General features: G+C 41.0%; 1 protein-coding gene across 1 annotated transcript in view; it reads right to left on the reverse strand.

Moving 5' to 3' along the window:
• NMUR1 (neuromedin U receptor 1) overlaps positions 1–15873 on the reverse strand; it is a 100730-nt gene that overhangs the window by 51854 nt on the left and 33003 nt on the right. Inside the window, exons 2-3 of the mRNA XM_089680079.1 lie at positions 5543–5678; positions 3932–4876 (exon numbers count right to left, since the gene is read on the reverse strand). Of these exons, the coding sequence (XP_089536205.1) occupies positions 3932–4844 (913 nt within the window). The 5' untranslated portion in view covers positions 4845–4876; positions 5543–5678. The remainder of the gene's footprint in view (positions 1–3931; positions 4877–5542; positions 5679–15873) is intronic.

Below are 15873 nucleotides of genomic sequence, written 5' to 3' on the forward strand. Positions count from 1 at the left end.
GAGGAAGCACCAAGCAGCTGATAGAAGGACTGTGTGAGTAGACCTGCACCACCTGGGCCAGTGGAAGGAGCACTCTGGTGGGAAACTGGATTAGCTGCTATCTGGGGTGTTTTTCTCTTAAAGTGACAGGTACTGGATCCCCTGCCCAGGGATTCATTCAGAACAGCTGGTTAGAGGAGTATCTAGGGTCTGGGGTGGTACAACAGAAGATGCTGGCTAGTTCTCCAGAAGAGGATTTTGTGTATAGTTCCAGGAAGTTTTTCCTCTGTTGCCATTCCTTTGAGCATCCCATACACCCCTTACCCCATCCAAGTTTAAATTCCTCTAATAAAATCTGAAAAAACTGGAGAACACATCGACACTTATTATTCGATTGATGGTCTATCATGGGTTGTTTTGTATCGAACCTTTTACTGATCTTGTGGTTGTTCTGCCGATATTATTATCTACCTCTTTCATGTACTGTTTTTTTTTTTATACTTTCATGACTGTAGTTTGTATCTGTTCATTTCTCATATGTTTTTTTTCAAACTGTTTATTCTACCTTACTAAATGGTGCAGTTTTTGTAGTCTATCTCCTAATAAAAAATAAAATCTGAAAAAACAAGCTCAAGGATTGGTTATTGTCTCCTGGAAGTAAGTCTGTTTGGAAAATGTGTATTGCCTGGCTGTGCAGGACTATAGGGGGACCCAAAACTTCAGCAATTCCTACAGGGGTAGTGCTACACTACTTTAAGCCTGTGTGTTCCACAAACCCTTTAGTGTAAGTTGCAACTGTTCTTTTTTCATTGCTTACTCCTGACATCTGCTCTACAGTGCATTACTTAAAGTAGAAGCACAGCCAAAGCTCATTTGGCTGTACTTCTCTTGCGGATCACAGGAGTGAAGTTCATTCTGCACTTCTGTGGCCCATTTTCAGCTGACAACAGGCTGAAGCCCACTGTCGGCTGACATAACAGAGCCAGTCTAGGCTGGGGTAGGACCACGACTGGTCAAATCTATCTAGGAGCAGCTTACTAATTTTATTTATTTCAGGTACTTATATAGCATCGCCAATTTACGCAGTGCTTTACATATATATTGTCCATTCACATCAGTCCCTAACCCTCAAGGAGCGTACAATCTAAGGTTCCTAACTCACATTCATACATACACACACTAGGGCCAATTTAGACAGGAGCCAATGAACCTACCAGCATGTCTTTGGAGTCCTTAGATGTGGAGGTTGCATTGGGCTTTTTTCCCTCTGTTTTCACCTGGTGATCCAATCAGTAACACACTTCCTTTATTAGAGTGCCTCCACTCTGGATGAAGGAGCAACAGACACCTTTGGATAGCAGAATTGCCATTCTGGGGGGAGGGGAGTGTTACGTGTATACTTACAAATTGAAGCCAAACTGCATCTAACACTTTTCAAGCAGTTACAGCGAAATGTATTTTTCCTTTTTGGGTTAAAGCTTTGACCACCAGGTGAAAATAAATAAAAAGCCTAAAAAAGCAAACTAATGCAGCCACCACATCTAATTGGTAAGCTGCAATATATTAAATGCTTGCTTTTGGGTTTATTACCTGTTTTATTTTCCCTATTAAGCCTCTCCCACTGTTACAGCAACTTTCCACACTCACAGTTCACAGCAGTGCGCTACACATATGCAACATCTTTTCTCTACTCATAGCCTCCGAGGCGTTTTGTCTTTATACCTTGAATTTCTGCCTCTTGTTAAAAGTCTATGACCGATTGCTTTAGGGAGTGTTAAAAATAGGGGTCATCATTTTGTGAGTGTGGCTACAAATCATGGGGTGTGACTTTGCCAAGTGTGGTTAAAAAAGGCATGGTCAATACAGAGTCCCCAGATTTTAAAATCTAGTAATCTTAAAGCGGAGTTCCACCCAATAGGGGAAGTTCCACTTTCAAAAATCGGTGCCCCGCTCCCCATTATGGATTGGCACCTTTGGGGAGTGTGGGGGAAAGGGTACCCAAATTTGACAGGTACTCGCTCCCACTTCCGCTGCGATCGCCTAGGCGATCGGAAACGAAAGTTGTCCTCCTGCTCTCCCTCCCCGAAGTCTTGTGGGACACATGACAGGTCCCAGAAGATGACGGGGCCATTCAGGAAGCGCAGCGCTACTCAGGCATTCACAGTGGGCACCTGGATGTGAAGCCGCAAGCTGTCACAGCTGGGTGCCCACACTGAAGATGTCGGCGCCAGGAATACAGGACGGCTGGTGAAATGGGCAACGTGGGATCGTGGGACAGGTGAGTGGCTGTTTTTTAAAAGTCAGCAGCTACAGTTTTTGTAGCTGCTGACTTTTATTTTTTTACAGAGTGAATGGAACTCTGCTTTAAAGTGACAATAGGCTCCTCCCTTCTTCTGGTACTTCCTGTAGCAATCCGGGTGCTAAGGAGACACCCATACATGCACGCTCCCATCGGGTGCTATGCTGAGCTCTGTGCGTCCATAGACACACACTGTGGGAGTAAGCCATGACCTCACTTCTTCGTTACAGGAGTTTGACTGAAAGCAACAGGAACCTATGGCATCGCTTGCCTCAATTTCTCCTGTGAAAGCAGGAAGTGAGGGGAGTGACACTGGAGCCAAAGACAGTGCTGGAGCGGTGATATGGAACCAGGTAAGTGTTTAGGGATGGGGGGTGGTGGTGGTAGGAAAGGTAGAAGAGTGTTTTTTACCCAGAATGCATTAAAAGTAAAACACATTTCGGTTTTAGAACTACTTTAAGTTAACAGGCAACTCTATTGTTCCTAGCAATCTTGTACATGATCCTCGTGGAAACATGATGATAAAGTAGAGATTAGAAGTGCCACTCCACTTAGAAATGTCCAGAACAGGATTTTATTTATATTCACCATGAAAAGCCAAAACTTTCATGAGGTTGCTAAGCCCCCTCCCTCTTCTATAGGTTAGCTGAGTTTGAGGCTTATTTTCAATCAAGTACGGCTGCCGAATCTTTTACTGGACATTTTTAAGTGGAGCTTTTATTTTCTATCTCTCGTGTTTCATTTTGCAGTTTGGCATTGGGCCTGAAAATTAGGATCACAAACTGTTGCACATTCTTTTTTGTTACTACAAGGTTAATTCATGTCCATGTTCTACCAGTAACTGCTACATTAATCATCTGCCCTTACTCAAGAAAGCCACTGCCAAAAATTGTCAGGAGTTGTTTTTTCAAATGATTTCTCAGCAAAATAAAGCATGGAGACACGGATGGATGGAGGAGTTTGTTTTGAATATTAAAAATGAATTAAATAGCATTTTTGGTTTGTGGTACTCAGGTGCAGTGCAGTTCCACTTTAATTCATATTTGTGCTCTTAAAGTAGTTTTTGTTAGCTCAGATAGAGTACATTACCACAGGGAACTAGAACAGTATCAAATATGTATATTGTACTGTTGTATGTAACAACGTGGCCATTCCATCACCCCTTTGTGTCCATAATTCATATCTCCTTAAAAGCCTTCAGTGAATCTTTAAAATCACTTTTGTTTGTTGCTGCTAAAAGGAAAGAGTTTCAAATATAGCACAATGGTTTGAATTGTGTGTTGATTTCCATAAATCATGATCATACACTACTGTACAAATACATGCATATGTGTAGAAAATGGATCATTATAAATGACAGAGATGGACTGTCATTTATTTCACATAAAGATTAGCGATGTTTACATTTTGTTACAAATTTAGTGATGCAGAAGAATGTTACTTTTTTTGGATGCATCACTAGGCAAATCATAACCATTCCATACTCTTCCTAAAACTATCAAAGAATTATTGCTATATATACACACACATTAATTGTGTGATGTTCTATGGATTAGACAAAATTTCCATGTAAATATTGAGGCTTATAATAAACTAGCAATTTAGTGATTCTCTTGACTTGAGCTCACTATACTAGATATGAATGTAACTTACATAACATCTTAGTGACCTGTCTCCTTCGGCTTTTCTCTTGCTGTAGTCTAACATTTTGGTAACTATCTCCATCTCCACCGGATTTAGCTTCTAAGACTTGAAGCATCTTCTCCTTCTTAAGTTGGAGACCGATGAGCAAATACAGGACGCTTATGGTACACATTGGTAGGAAAAAGAAAAAAATGGTGGTAATCTGAATAACAAGATTGTAAATCCACCTAGGACGAACCAAAGTGCATATGGCAGAATTAGGTATTGTTCCATAACCAATTATATACAAGTTGTGAATACCAATAAGGCTGGTATTGGGTACGGAACACAGTATAGACAAAACCCAGACAGAGATGATGACTCTCTTGGCATGGTTCCTTGTCACAACATACTTAGCACGAAGAGGATGAACCACCGCTATATACCTTTCCACACTGAGTGCCGTTACATTCAGGATGGAAGCAAAGCAAACTGTCTCGAATAGCAGAGTTTTGAATGAGCATCCACCTTTCCCAAAAAGAAATGGATAATTACTCCAGAGTTCATAAAGTTCCAAAGGCATTCCCAAAAGTAGAACCAACAAATCTGAGATGGCAAGACTAAAAAGGTAGTAGTTTGTAGGAGTTCTCATAATCTTGTGTTTGATAATCACAATGCAAGTTAAAGTATTTCCAATGGCACCAACTGTAAAGATAATCAGGTAGATTATGCAAATTGGAGTGAAATAGTTGGATGTACGGGGTCCCAGGTACTTGAAGAGCAGTTCCTCCAGTGTTAGATTACATTCCGATGGGTTTATATCACAAAATCCCATGCTGTGGTTTATTATAGTTTGGTTGTAGCTATCAATGTTATCAAGACTGCGAGGAACGTCTTTGTGATGCTGAGGAAGTTCCAAATTAGAGTAATCGCTCGTGGCCATCTTTGAGCACAATATAGGAAATAAAGGCAAACCTATGAAGAGAAGCAAAGAAAATTTGGATATACCAGCTTTTGTTTTCATGGTGAGGGTGTTGTATGTTCTGCAATGCAGAGGAGTCATAGGCAGATCTGGGATTTCTTTTTTGGAGGCACAGTATATTTTAAAGACATTATAATTATAAAAGGAAGGACTGATGCCAATTTTAAGTACCTCCATGTTTTTTATTTCTTAGCACACGCATGTTATTGGTATATCTTGAAAACGTAAGGTGATATTGGAATTGTTTTAATTAATAATTATTTAATTTCAATTAAACTGAAAACATCTGTTTTGGGTATCCCAGTGAATCGTGTCATAAAAGAAAATACTGCCTATGACTCTTCTAATTAAATACTTTTTTGCACTAAAAATTATACTGTGTTTATGTGTCCTGCAGAAATGTTTTTGCCTGTGTATGTTACATACAGCTCATGATATTGCTTGCCATGCTACTGCTCCTTAATAGCTTCTGGTTCCTTGTCATGTTAAATGAGAGAAACTGCTACATTTCATTAGTCTCTGCTGCAGATGAGAATGTGCCAAGTGGATGTTCAGTGTATTGTATCCGTGGTGTGTTAAATTGTAAAGCTTATTCCATCACATCAGTACATGTCATCAACAAACTCTTTACAATGCGTGTCAGAAATGAGATTTCATACCTTTTGATCTTCCTGTCCGCTGTACGTTTTTCTTGTATTTCTCTTCACTTTCAGACGTTGATGACCCTGCAGTACGACTTTCTTTTAACCCTTAACTAATATATCACTGACAGCTTGATAGTTGATAAAATGTGATCTACATACAGGGGAAAAAGAACATAAGTTATACTTTTAATAGCAGAAAGCAGTAATTATTTGCATAATAACTGCAAAACATAAAAAGTAGTAAAGTTAAAGTAAAGGCTCAAGGTTTCTACCTTCATGCTTTCTATGCATGGAGGTAAAAAACCTTCTTGGTGCAGCAGCTCCCCCAGCCCCCTCAATACTTACCTGAGCCTCATAGCAATCAAGCGATGTGAATGACAGCTTCGGCTGTCCCGAGTCTCTGCCTCCTCACTGGCTAAGACAGCAAGTGGGAGCCACTGGCTCCCGCTGCTGTCAATCACAGCCAGTCAGCCAATGAGGAGAGAAGGGGGTGGGGCCAAGTCACGGCTCCGTGTGTGAATAGACACACAAAGCAGTGGGTGCCCCCATAGCAAACTGCTTGCTGTGGGGGCATCTGACAGGAGCCAGGAGAGCCTGCGGAGGAACTGACAAGAGGAGGACCCAGGCTTCTCTGTGCAAAACCACTGCACACAGCAGGTAAGTATAGACATGTTTGTTATTTTACAAAAAAAAAGAACCTTCAGAATCCCTTTAATATGAGACACTGGCCATAATTTCCAAAAGATTTGTGTGCAACCCCTGGCAAAAAGTATGGAATCACCACTATAGGAAAATGTTCATTCAATTGTTTATTTGCGTAGAAAAAAAACAAATCACAGACATGCCTCAAAACTGTTTTCATTTAACATTCCACCCTTGTGGCTTTAAGAAACACTTAAAAAAATAAAAAAGAAAGAAAACTATAGTCAACTGCAACTGTTTTTGCAGATCAAGCAGAGGAAAAAAATATACACAAGACAATTGAATGAACATTTTCCAAGAGTGGTGATTCCATACTTTTTGCCAGGGGTTGTATAAGCTTTGTATTTGAAAAAAAAAAAATCCACCTGCTCCGCAAGAACTCGCAGGTGCACAAAACCACTAGTGATGAGTCCAATCATAAATGTGAAATGCCTTACCAGTTCACATGGTGTATGTAGAATATCTCTGGTTGCCATAAATGGAAGCAATCATATTAAAGCTGTATTTACAGCAGAAATTGTTATTTTTCTACACTTACATATACTTTTTTTTTGTCAGTGAAACATTGGTTTTGACATATACACCTTCCACAACTTCTTCCTTATTGGCAGAATATGGTATACTCCATGATTTGTGGATAGATCCTCAAATAACTTTAACAGGTCACATCACTGGTCTCTCCTCAGAAAAATGTGATTATTTTTTGTATTGAAATTCCCAATTATTATTTTGTTACTCCATCAGTTTTTGATTATTTAAACCAGCAAAGTACAATCTATATTTTTCATCCCATTCCTACAATCAAGATCATAGTGTTGAGCCTGTGTAGCCCCATTGACTCCTTTCAATTTCAGGCAGCGGAGAGAGCTCTGAAGTGCTTGGGCAGATTGTTTGATATTTTTCTCCAAAAACTACAATCATTTTGTTGTTTTTTTACAGCAGCATCAGTTCTAAAGTTGCTTTTTAAATAAACCCCTATGAGGAATCTTTCTAAAGCAACCTACCAACTGTTTACAAAAGGTCAGCAGAAAATAGTATTTGTTTTACTCACTGTAAAATCCACAGTTTTTCTTTAGATCATATAACTGCTGGGTACAGTACCACAACAAAAGACAGCCCAGGGGGGCAATCCCTGAATGTGGCTAACCCCCACTTCTCACATTGTGGAGAAATGTATTTAAAGCTGAAGTATGGCCAAAACCTTTTGTACATTTGCACAATAATTTAAGCTACCTCTAATGAAGCATGACCTGTCTCTGGCTCCTGTAACTTATGTTAAAAGTCTTATTTATGACAGCCTATAGACCAGGGATCCTGAGTCCAACAATGCTTCTCAAACATACTTCAAGCTCTGTATCATCCGCTCTGCCACCCTACAGAAAATCTCTGTCTAAAGTCCCAATTGTCCACCCAAGACACCATCTAGAAGCTGAGGCCTGCAAGGCAGAAAATGAGATCTGCGTTCAGCTGGCCTGTCAGATGTGCCCCTCAGGTTAAAAAAAACCCACAGGCTGCCCACAAGGAAACTGTGCCAAACCTGCAGGAGCAAAGAAATAAATGCATGCATGAAAAGCGGGTGACCAGAGTGTGATTCATAACATTTTTAGTGGTTCCAGAATCCACAAAGGTCAGTAGCTCATGAGCCTCAGCCTCATAGTGGATAACAACTGTGATCTTTAAGTGATTGTCCATTTCACGATCGCCTAGGGTCCTGGAATTTCCCAGATGTCGGGGCAAGAGTGTCCATTCACAATACAAACAGTCCCATATCATAAGTGTGTTCCTGAGCAGAGAAATGACTACTTAGGATCCCCTGACACTGGAAGGGGAGGAATTGGATGTCAAGGAAGGCACACATTTCAACGTAGCTGTGCCAATATCCAATCTCCTCTTTTGCTGATATGGTCAATTTCATGGCCTCTTCCAGTGACATTGGGTACAGGTAGTTTACCAAACCTCCTGTAATGGCTTTGAATAGGCCAGGTCAGAATTGGTTTTGGAGCGATGCTTCATTTTATCAGGATTCTGGGGCCCACCTGCAAAACTCTAAACAATATATGTCAGCGGACTTGACCCCTTGCTGTATGCTAAGTAGGACTGATTGAGCAGCAGCAGCATAATCTGGATCATCATATAGCAAACCCTGGGCTTCAAAGAAGACATCTACTGTTACCAGGGCCAGATGGTTTGGTTCCAGGCTAAAGTCTAGACAAGCTAGGTAAACACGAGTAGATCAGAGTCCAAATGGTACACAATCACAGAGGAGAGAGCAGGGTTAGAGCAAGCAGGGTCATACATGGTAATACATAGAGAAAATACAAGCTGGGTCAAGCAAGGGAACACTAGGTAGCATCTGCTATTAGGAGCACTGGTGGCATGTGCGACAGGCGCTTTAAACAAGGACAACAGGGAGCTGGTCAATCGCCATCACTTCCAGATAAGATGTGTCTCAGGTGGGCTTTGTTCAGTCTTAAAGGGAGCCTGAATCCTGGTTCTGACACCCATGTGCCAGAGCATTGATGTTTCACAGTTATGGACAGATGCACATTTAACAAAGAATGGAGTCATTGTAGCATGGGCAAGCAGAAAGGATGTGGTCAGATTGCAGGCTCACTACCTTGATATGATATTGATATTACCATACTCATGGCCACTTTTCCATCTTGCCTTCTGTCATGATTCAGGTCTGTTTTTCATATTTTCCGACTAAAAGGTACTGCAATTTACATCTATAAGATGTAATGTATATCACTTTCCTAAGTCCATGACTGCTAATCTTCTGTTTGAAAAGCAACCAGTTCACATACAAATTCTTCTTTAAGAAGTCAACTGCTATTACATAACTGGCAAATTTTCGGAAGCTGAAGGCACACTCCAAACTATTGACATAAATCTGGCTACTCCACTCCGAGCTGCAAAGCCGTATCATCAACAGCCATAAACAGCTTCATAAATACACACATAGCCATGTGAGACATAGTGCAACCTTGTTGGATTTACAACAGCAATAGTAAATCAGACCTATTTCTTTTGATCCTATTGTTAGTGGCTACATTGATCAGGTTGTTTTAACAGCTGTGCCTTATTTTCTGAACTTTACAGCATGTGAACAGAAAATATCTGTACACTGCAAATAAAAAAAAATTGGTATATATTTGACTGTAATTTATCCTATTTTATCCTTCACAATACCTGCATTTATGCACTTATCTATATGGCAGTCTGTGATCCTGGTGCACAGCAAGCAGCCCATTCACCATCTCTTGTAGCATGCCCATTTTCTCTGACCATCTCCTGTAGCATGCCCGATGTCTCTGAGCCATCTCTTGTAGCACGCCCATTTTATCTGACCATCTTATATGGCAAGCCTATAGTCTCGGAACTTCTCTTGTAGCATGCTCATTGTCTCCGACCATCTCTTGCAGCATGCCCATATTCTAGCATGCCCATATTCTATGACCATCTCTTGTAGCATGTCCATACTCTCTGGCCATCTCTTGTAGCATGCCCATTTTTTCTGACCATCTTATATAGCATGCAAATAGTCTCTGACCATCTCCTGTAGCATGCCCGTTGTCTCTGACCATCTCCTGTAGCATGCCCGTTGTCTCTGACCATCTGCTGTAGCATGCTTGATGTCTCTGACCATCTCTTATAGCATGCCCATTTTCTCTTACCATCTTATATGGCAAGCCTATAGCCTCGGAACATCTCTTGTAGCACACTCATTGTCTCCGACCATCTCTTGCAGCATGCCTATAGTCTCTGACAACTTTCTGTAGCAATAAATTCACTAAATATCAACTGCAGTTGTACAGTTTTAAATTAAATGAACACCACTGGCCTACGAAATTCATGGTTGCTATACCTTGTGCTGCTTGCTTGTTTCAGAACTAGGACCCGTAATGTACTCATGACTTTTTTACTTGGCCATCACTAAAAACCTAGCAGTTGCCTGTGGCCTGTGCTGTTATGGCTGTTTGCGTCTGCACCTTTCTTTTTCACTTGTTAATGGTCATGCCATGCTCCCTACATTCTTAGTATATAGCTCAGCTCCCTTGTTTGAAAAATGGAATGCTACAGGCAGTGATTCTAGATATATCTCTAGGTGTCAGTGGATTGCATTGTCATTGATGGAATCAACTGTGAACTGAGGTATTTGCCACCAAAATATTTAATAAGTAACACATTATATAAAAAAACTCTAAACTATCTTCTTATAATAAAAATGTTACATAAAGCTGAAACTCTGCATCTGGGTTAATTTGTAAAACTTGAAAAACTGTCTAAATCACTGAAGTAGCTAATATTGACTACAGGGAAAACTGGCTTGTGTTTTTAATTCAATGTTGTAATTATTATAAGCAGAATTGCCTTAATTACTGCATGATAGTTAAAGTAACACTAAACAGTATTCTTGTTCTCCAAAAGTAATACATACACATCCACTATTTAAAGTAGCACTAAAACTTCAGGGTTTTTAGGATTTTTTTCTAGTTTAACACATGTCCCAGTACACTATTTGTTAAATTTGTTACTCTAGCAAGGATTAAAAGATGAAGAAACCGCATACTCACTAAGTGATTAAATCAGCTGCAGAAAGTGCTTAAAACAATCGAGAGTTTATTTTAAATTTAATGGCTCTGTAACCTACTTTTCATGAAATTGTTTCTTAGGCTGAATTCACACTGGAACACAAAACTCCCGGAGTGCTTTAATTCTCTGGCAGCTGTCTGTTCCGACTGCAGTAGGGGGCAGTGTGGAGCACAATTCAGCGCATAACACACAGCTCCCCTTTTGTTTGTACAAACTTTATATGAATTGTACAAAAGAACACTTCATTCATGTTGCTGTGCAGCGGCGTGATGCTCTGCGCTGCTATACAATGACTTGTGATCCTGTAAGGTGTGCTGCAATAAAATGCAGCATGTCTGTATTTTATTGCAGCATGCTTCAGCACAGATCCAGGCTGCATTGCAGTGTAAATGGGATGCACAGAAAACAATTGACAGGCATTGACAGGTGTTTTACAGTGCACCAATGTGTGAATTCAGCCTGTGTTTTAGTATGTCTCTTTATAATGTCCTCCCTGAGCTACTGAACCTCTTCTTTCCCGCTCACTTTCATTTGTTTGGAATGCGCAGTGCATTTTAGCTGTGATAATATGCACTGCTCTATGCACAGTGTAAACCCCGTAGTCCATCATAGACCCTAGTCCATCTCGGAAGCAAACAGGAAAGGCTGGATACATTCCTACTTACTGCATAATGGGACCATGTAAAAAGAATGTAGTCACCCTCTAAGAGGAAGTTAGATCTTAGCAGCAGAAAAAACAAAAAAAATTGAATTTTGAGATTTGGAGGAGGCTGAAATCAATAAAACGTACTACAGAGCTCTGCCATGCAGGGATTTCTTCCATGTTCTACTGCCATAGATATCCCATGGATCATAGAAGGCTTTGCTATTAATACTGAACTCTGGGGTAATGAAATATTGTCTAAATACAAGAGGCATGTGTATTCCTATTTGAAACTTGGTGTCCTCTCTCTCCTTGTGCGGAGTGACTGGCCTTGTCTTCGCTACCTCCAGTAGTTTTCTGCAAGCAAGTGGTGCTGCTGCTGGGCCATGCCACAGCTCTGATCTCTACACATGCTACAGTGGATACAAAAAGTCTACACGCCCCTTAAAATGTCAGGTTTCTGTGATGTAAAAAAATGAGACAAAGATAAAGAATTTCACAACTTTCTCCACCTTTAATGTGACCTATACAACTGTACAACTCAAACTGAAATCTTTTAGATGGAGGGAAGTAAAAATAAAAAACTAAAATAATATGGTTGCATAAGTGTGCACAGCGTTAACCCCTTTGCGCCGGTGCCTCCCGGCCCTTTAAGAGTTCCAGAAGCCGGGAGTCAGGGTGGGGTTTTAGGGTCATGTGACCGCCGTGATTCGCTGTCACGGCGGTCACATGATCGCAAAAGGTCCCTTTCGCAAGGGGACATCGGGACCTTTCCGTGAGTCACGGACTTATGCGCTGGGAGGGCGCAGGGTGCGCGCTCTCGGCACATATGTATTTTCAAATGGTACGCAAATATGCGGCCGCTCGGCATCAAGGCCCAGAGGCCGAGAGGCCATATATTTGCAAGCGCTCGGTGTCTAGGGGTTAAACTATTACTTTGTTGAAGCACCTTTTGATTTTATTACAGCACTCAGTCTTTTTGGGTATGAGTTTATCCGCATGGCACATCTTCACTTGGCAATATTTGCCCACTCTTCCTTGCAAAAGCGCTCCAAATCTGTCAGATTGTGAGGGCACCTCCTGTGCCCAGCCCACTTCAGATAACCCCACAGATTTTCGATTGGATTCAAGTCTGGGCTCTGGCTGGGCAATTTCAAAACTTTCATCTTCTTCTGCTGAAGCCATTCCTTTGTTGATTTGGATTTATGCTTTGGGTTCTTATGCTGAAAGATGAAGTTCTTCTTTCTCCACTTGATGATGACTGTCTTTACTGTGTTCCATGGTATATCTAATTCCTTGGAAATTTTTTTGTACCCTTCTCCTGATTGATACCTTTTAACAATGAGATCACTCTGATGCTTTGGAAGCTCTCTGCTGACCATAGCTTTTGCTGTAGGATGCGACTAAGAAAATGTCAGGAAAGACCTACTAGAACAGCTGAACTTTATTTAGGGTTATTCAGAGGCACTTTAAATGATGGCAGGTGTGTACTGACTCCTATTTAACATGATTTTGAATGTGATTGCTTAATTCTGAACACAGCTACATCCCCAGTTCTAAGAGGGTGTGTACACTTATGCAACCACATTATTTTAGCTTTTTATGTTTACTCCCCCCACCCCCCTAAAAGATTTCAGTTTGTTTTTCAATTGAATTGTACAGTTTATAGGTCACATTAAAGGTGGAAAAGTTCTGAAATGATTTATCTTTGTCTCATTTTTTTACATCACAGAAACCTGACATTTGAATAGGGGTGTGTAGACTTTTTATATCCACTGTATATACAGCACAATGATGATATCTGGGTTTGCAAAGACATTGGAACACCCAAAGTGGATCAACAATATTTTTGGATACTGAGAAACATATTTGAATGAAAGGTTTGTGCCCAGAGTTCCACTTTAAATGACATGAATGACAACTACTAAACAGTTACAAACATCCATAGCATATAGCACAGCTGCAAAATGCTACAGAAGTTTGTGATTATTGAGGTGACTGCAGCCCGTGGAGTAGATCACATTAACTTAATTTAAATGCACAGTGGCAAGCAATTACAGAACATCATAGGCAATCTTCAGTCACCCAGTAGAACACTCAACCTGAGATTTAATTCATACCATTTCTATTAGTAAAGACTTGAGTAATTAAGTACCCATGTACTCGTCTGTACAGCAATAAAAGGTTTTTTTTTTCAGCCAGTTTGTTGAAATGTTTTATATTTTCAAGATGCCCAACAATAGATGTTCTACATTGACATGTTTGATGGCTGATGTCACTTTGATAAATATATGCATACTTCACAGCTTTCTACTGGCAAAGAAATAACAAGAGATGCGGCATGATTATAACCCCTGCTTTTTGTAAAAAATGTTCAGTAGTTAGGAATCGGAATTGCCTTTCCAGTTCATAGGAACTTCATTAATATTGATTTTTCCCTAAGCCTTGAATTGTCTAGGGTTACTTTCGCACTATGCTTTCTATTGCCTTAGGGTTAACACTGCAGTCAACACAGTATATTCGTTTGAGCAGGTTCTAATTAACCTTTCTTTGACCAAAGCCCTGCACTGGATGTGATCTGCTAGACATATCTCACCCAATTCATTTTTTATTTTTATCACTTAAAATTTTATTGAATTTCAACAAAGAAGTGATACAGAGTAGTAAAAGCATTTAGAAAAGCGGTAAATACATTTCTGAACAGAAGGCATATAGGTAACAAAGTAACAGGTGTGTATACAGGATGCACATCAGTAAGGATTACTGTGCAACCTGACCCGGGTATCAACCACATACTGTAAACCACATTTAAAAAAAAAAAAACGACAGGAGAATGCAGGCCATATATTGTCATAATGTGAACCTGGATGGGGATAATCAGATGATATTTCAATAACAGGCAGGAGATATCTGAGAAGAGGGTCACTGGAGAGGTCATTTAGCCAAGGTGACCAATTTGCTAGAAAGTTGGTGATTGTTAAATGTGCTTTGGCAAACATATATTCCATGTTTAGATTTTGATTAAGAATGGAAATAACTTGTGAGATATTTGGTGGGATCTGATTTTTTCAGGTGCGTGCAACAGATAGACGTGCTGCTTTCAAAATATGTGTGATAGTGGAATGGCACTGTTGTCTAGGTCATTGCTCCAGGCCAATTCCGAGCAGCGCCAGTTGGGGTGCAAGATCTTGGGATATACCTGTGATCCCAATTCATTTTTTTAATTAGGCAGGTCCAAGCATTTGCAATCTATGATGTTATACCTGCCATAGCCAAACTTAAAGTATACCTTAAGCCCAAGATTTTTTTTAGATTTAGAAAACAAAGTTAGTTTTTGGTTTGCTGACTGCCTGTCAGTGGAGTATTTTCCTTTGCTTCCTGTGCAGGTGACAACATTATCACCAGGACAGAAAGTAAGGGAAAATCTCCCAAAAGGAGCCACAGACAACAACCAAGCAACAAGAATCATTTCTGTACTGTCGTGATGATGGCTCTAATACCAGGTGACAGATACGTTTATGCAGTAAAGCAATTACAAACCAGTGTTAGGACTCGTTCACGCTTGACTGTTTTTCCAACTCTTGCCAAACACCCCTATAGCGTTTGACAAGCATTGGTCCGGCATTTGCAGAGCGTTTTTAACGCTCCACAAACGCCGCATGCGTGCTTTAGTGGCAGTTGCTAGGTGTTTGCCAAGCGTTAAAAATGCCCCACAAATGCCTATAATGACGTTTGAATGGTGTTAATGCTCCGCAAGTGCCCTGCAACCGGCCGGGTGCTTTTGGTGAGCGGCAGCATAGACTTGAATAGGAAGCTTCAACTCCTCCTGACTCGACCAGAGGCGTCCGTTTTGCCGCGACGCAACGCGACGCTCCCGTTTGAACAGCACCATGTGCTGCAATGTGCAGAATCTCCCTCTCTACTGGCACATTTCCCTCCCCCCTAAAGCACGCGCACATCACTCCCATACTCAAAAAACCCTCCCTGGACCCCACCGACCTTAGACCCATCTCCCTGCTGTCATTTTCATCCAAACTCCTTGAGCGCTTAGTCTACAATCGCCTAAGCTCCCACCTCAATGACAACAGCCTCCTCGATCCACTACAGTCTGGCTTCCGTCCCCTACACTCCACCGAAACCGCCCTACTCAAAATCACTAATGACCTGCTAACTGCCAAAGCTAATGGCCATTACTCAGTCCTCCTACTCCTCGACCTTTTCCGCGGCCTTCGACACAGTTGACCACCCCCTCCTCCTTAATAAACTATACTCCCTTGGCATCAGAGACTCTGCTCTCTCCTGGCTCTCCTCCTATCTATCCCAACACTCCTTCAGCGTTACCTGTACGCTTCCACCTCCCCCTCTCTCCCCCTCTCTGTTGGGGTCCCCCAAGGCTCTGTCCTCA

The sequence above is a fragment of the Staurois parvus genome, unplaced genomic scaffold (assembly GCF_062004578.1).
Source record: "Staurois parvus isolate SC_StPar_1 unplaced genomic scaffold, SC_StPar_1.0 ptg000235l, whole genome shotgun sequence".
NCBI classification, from domain to species: Eukaryota; Metazoa; Chordata; class Amphibia; order Anura; family Ranidae; genus Staurois; species Staurois parvus.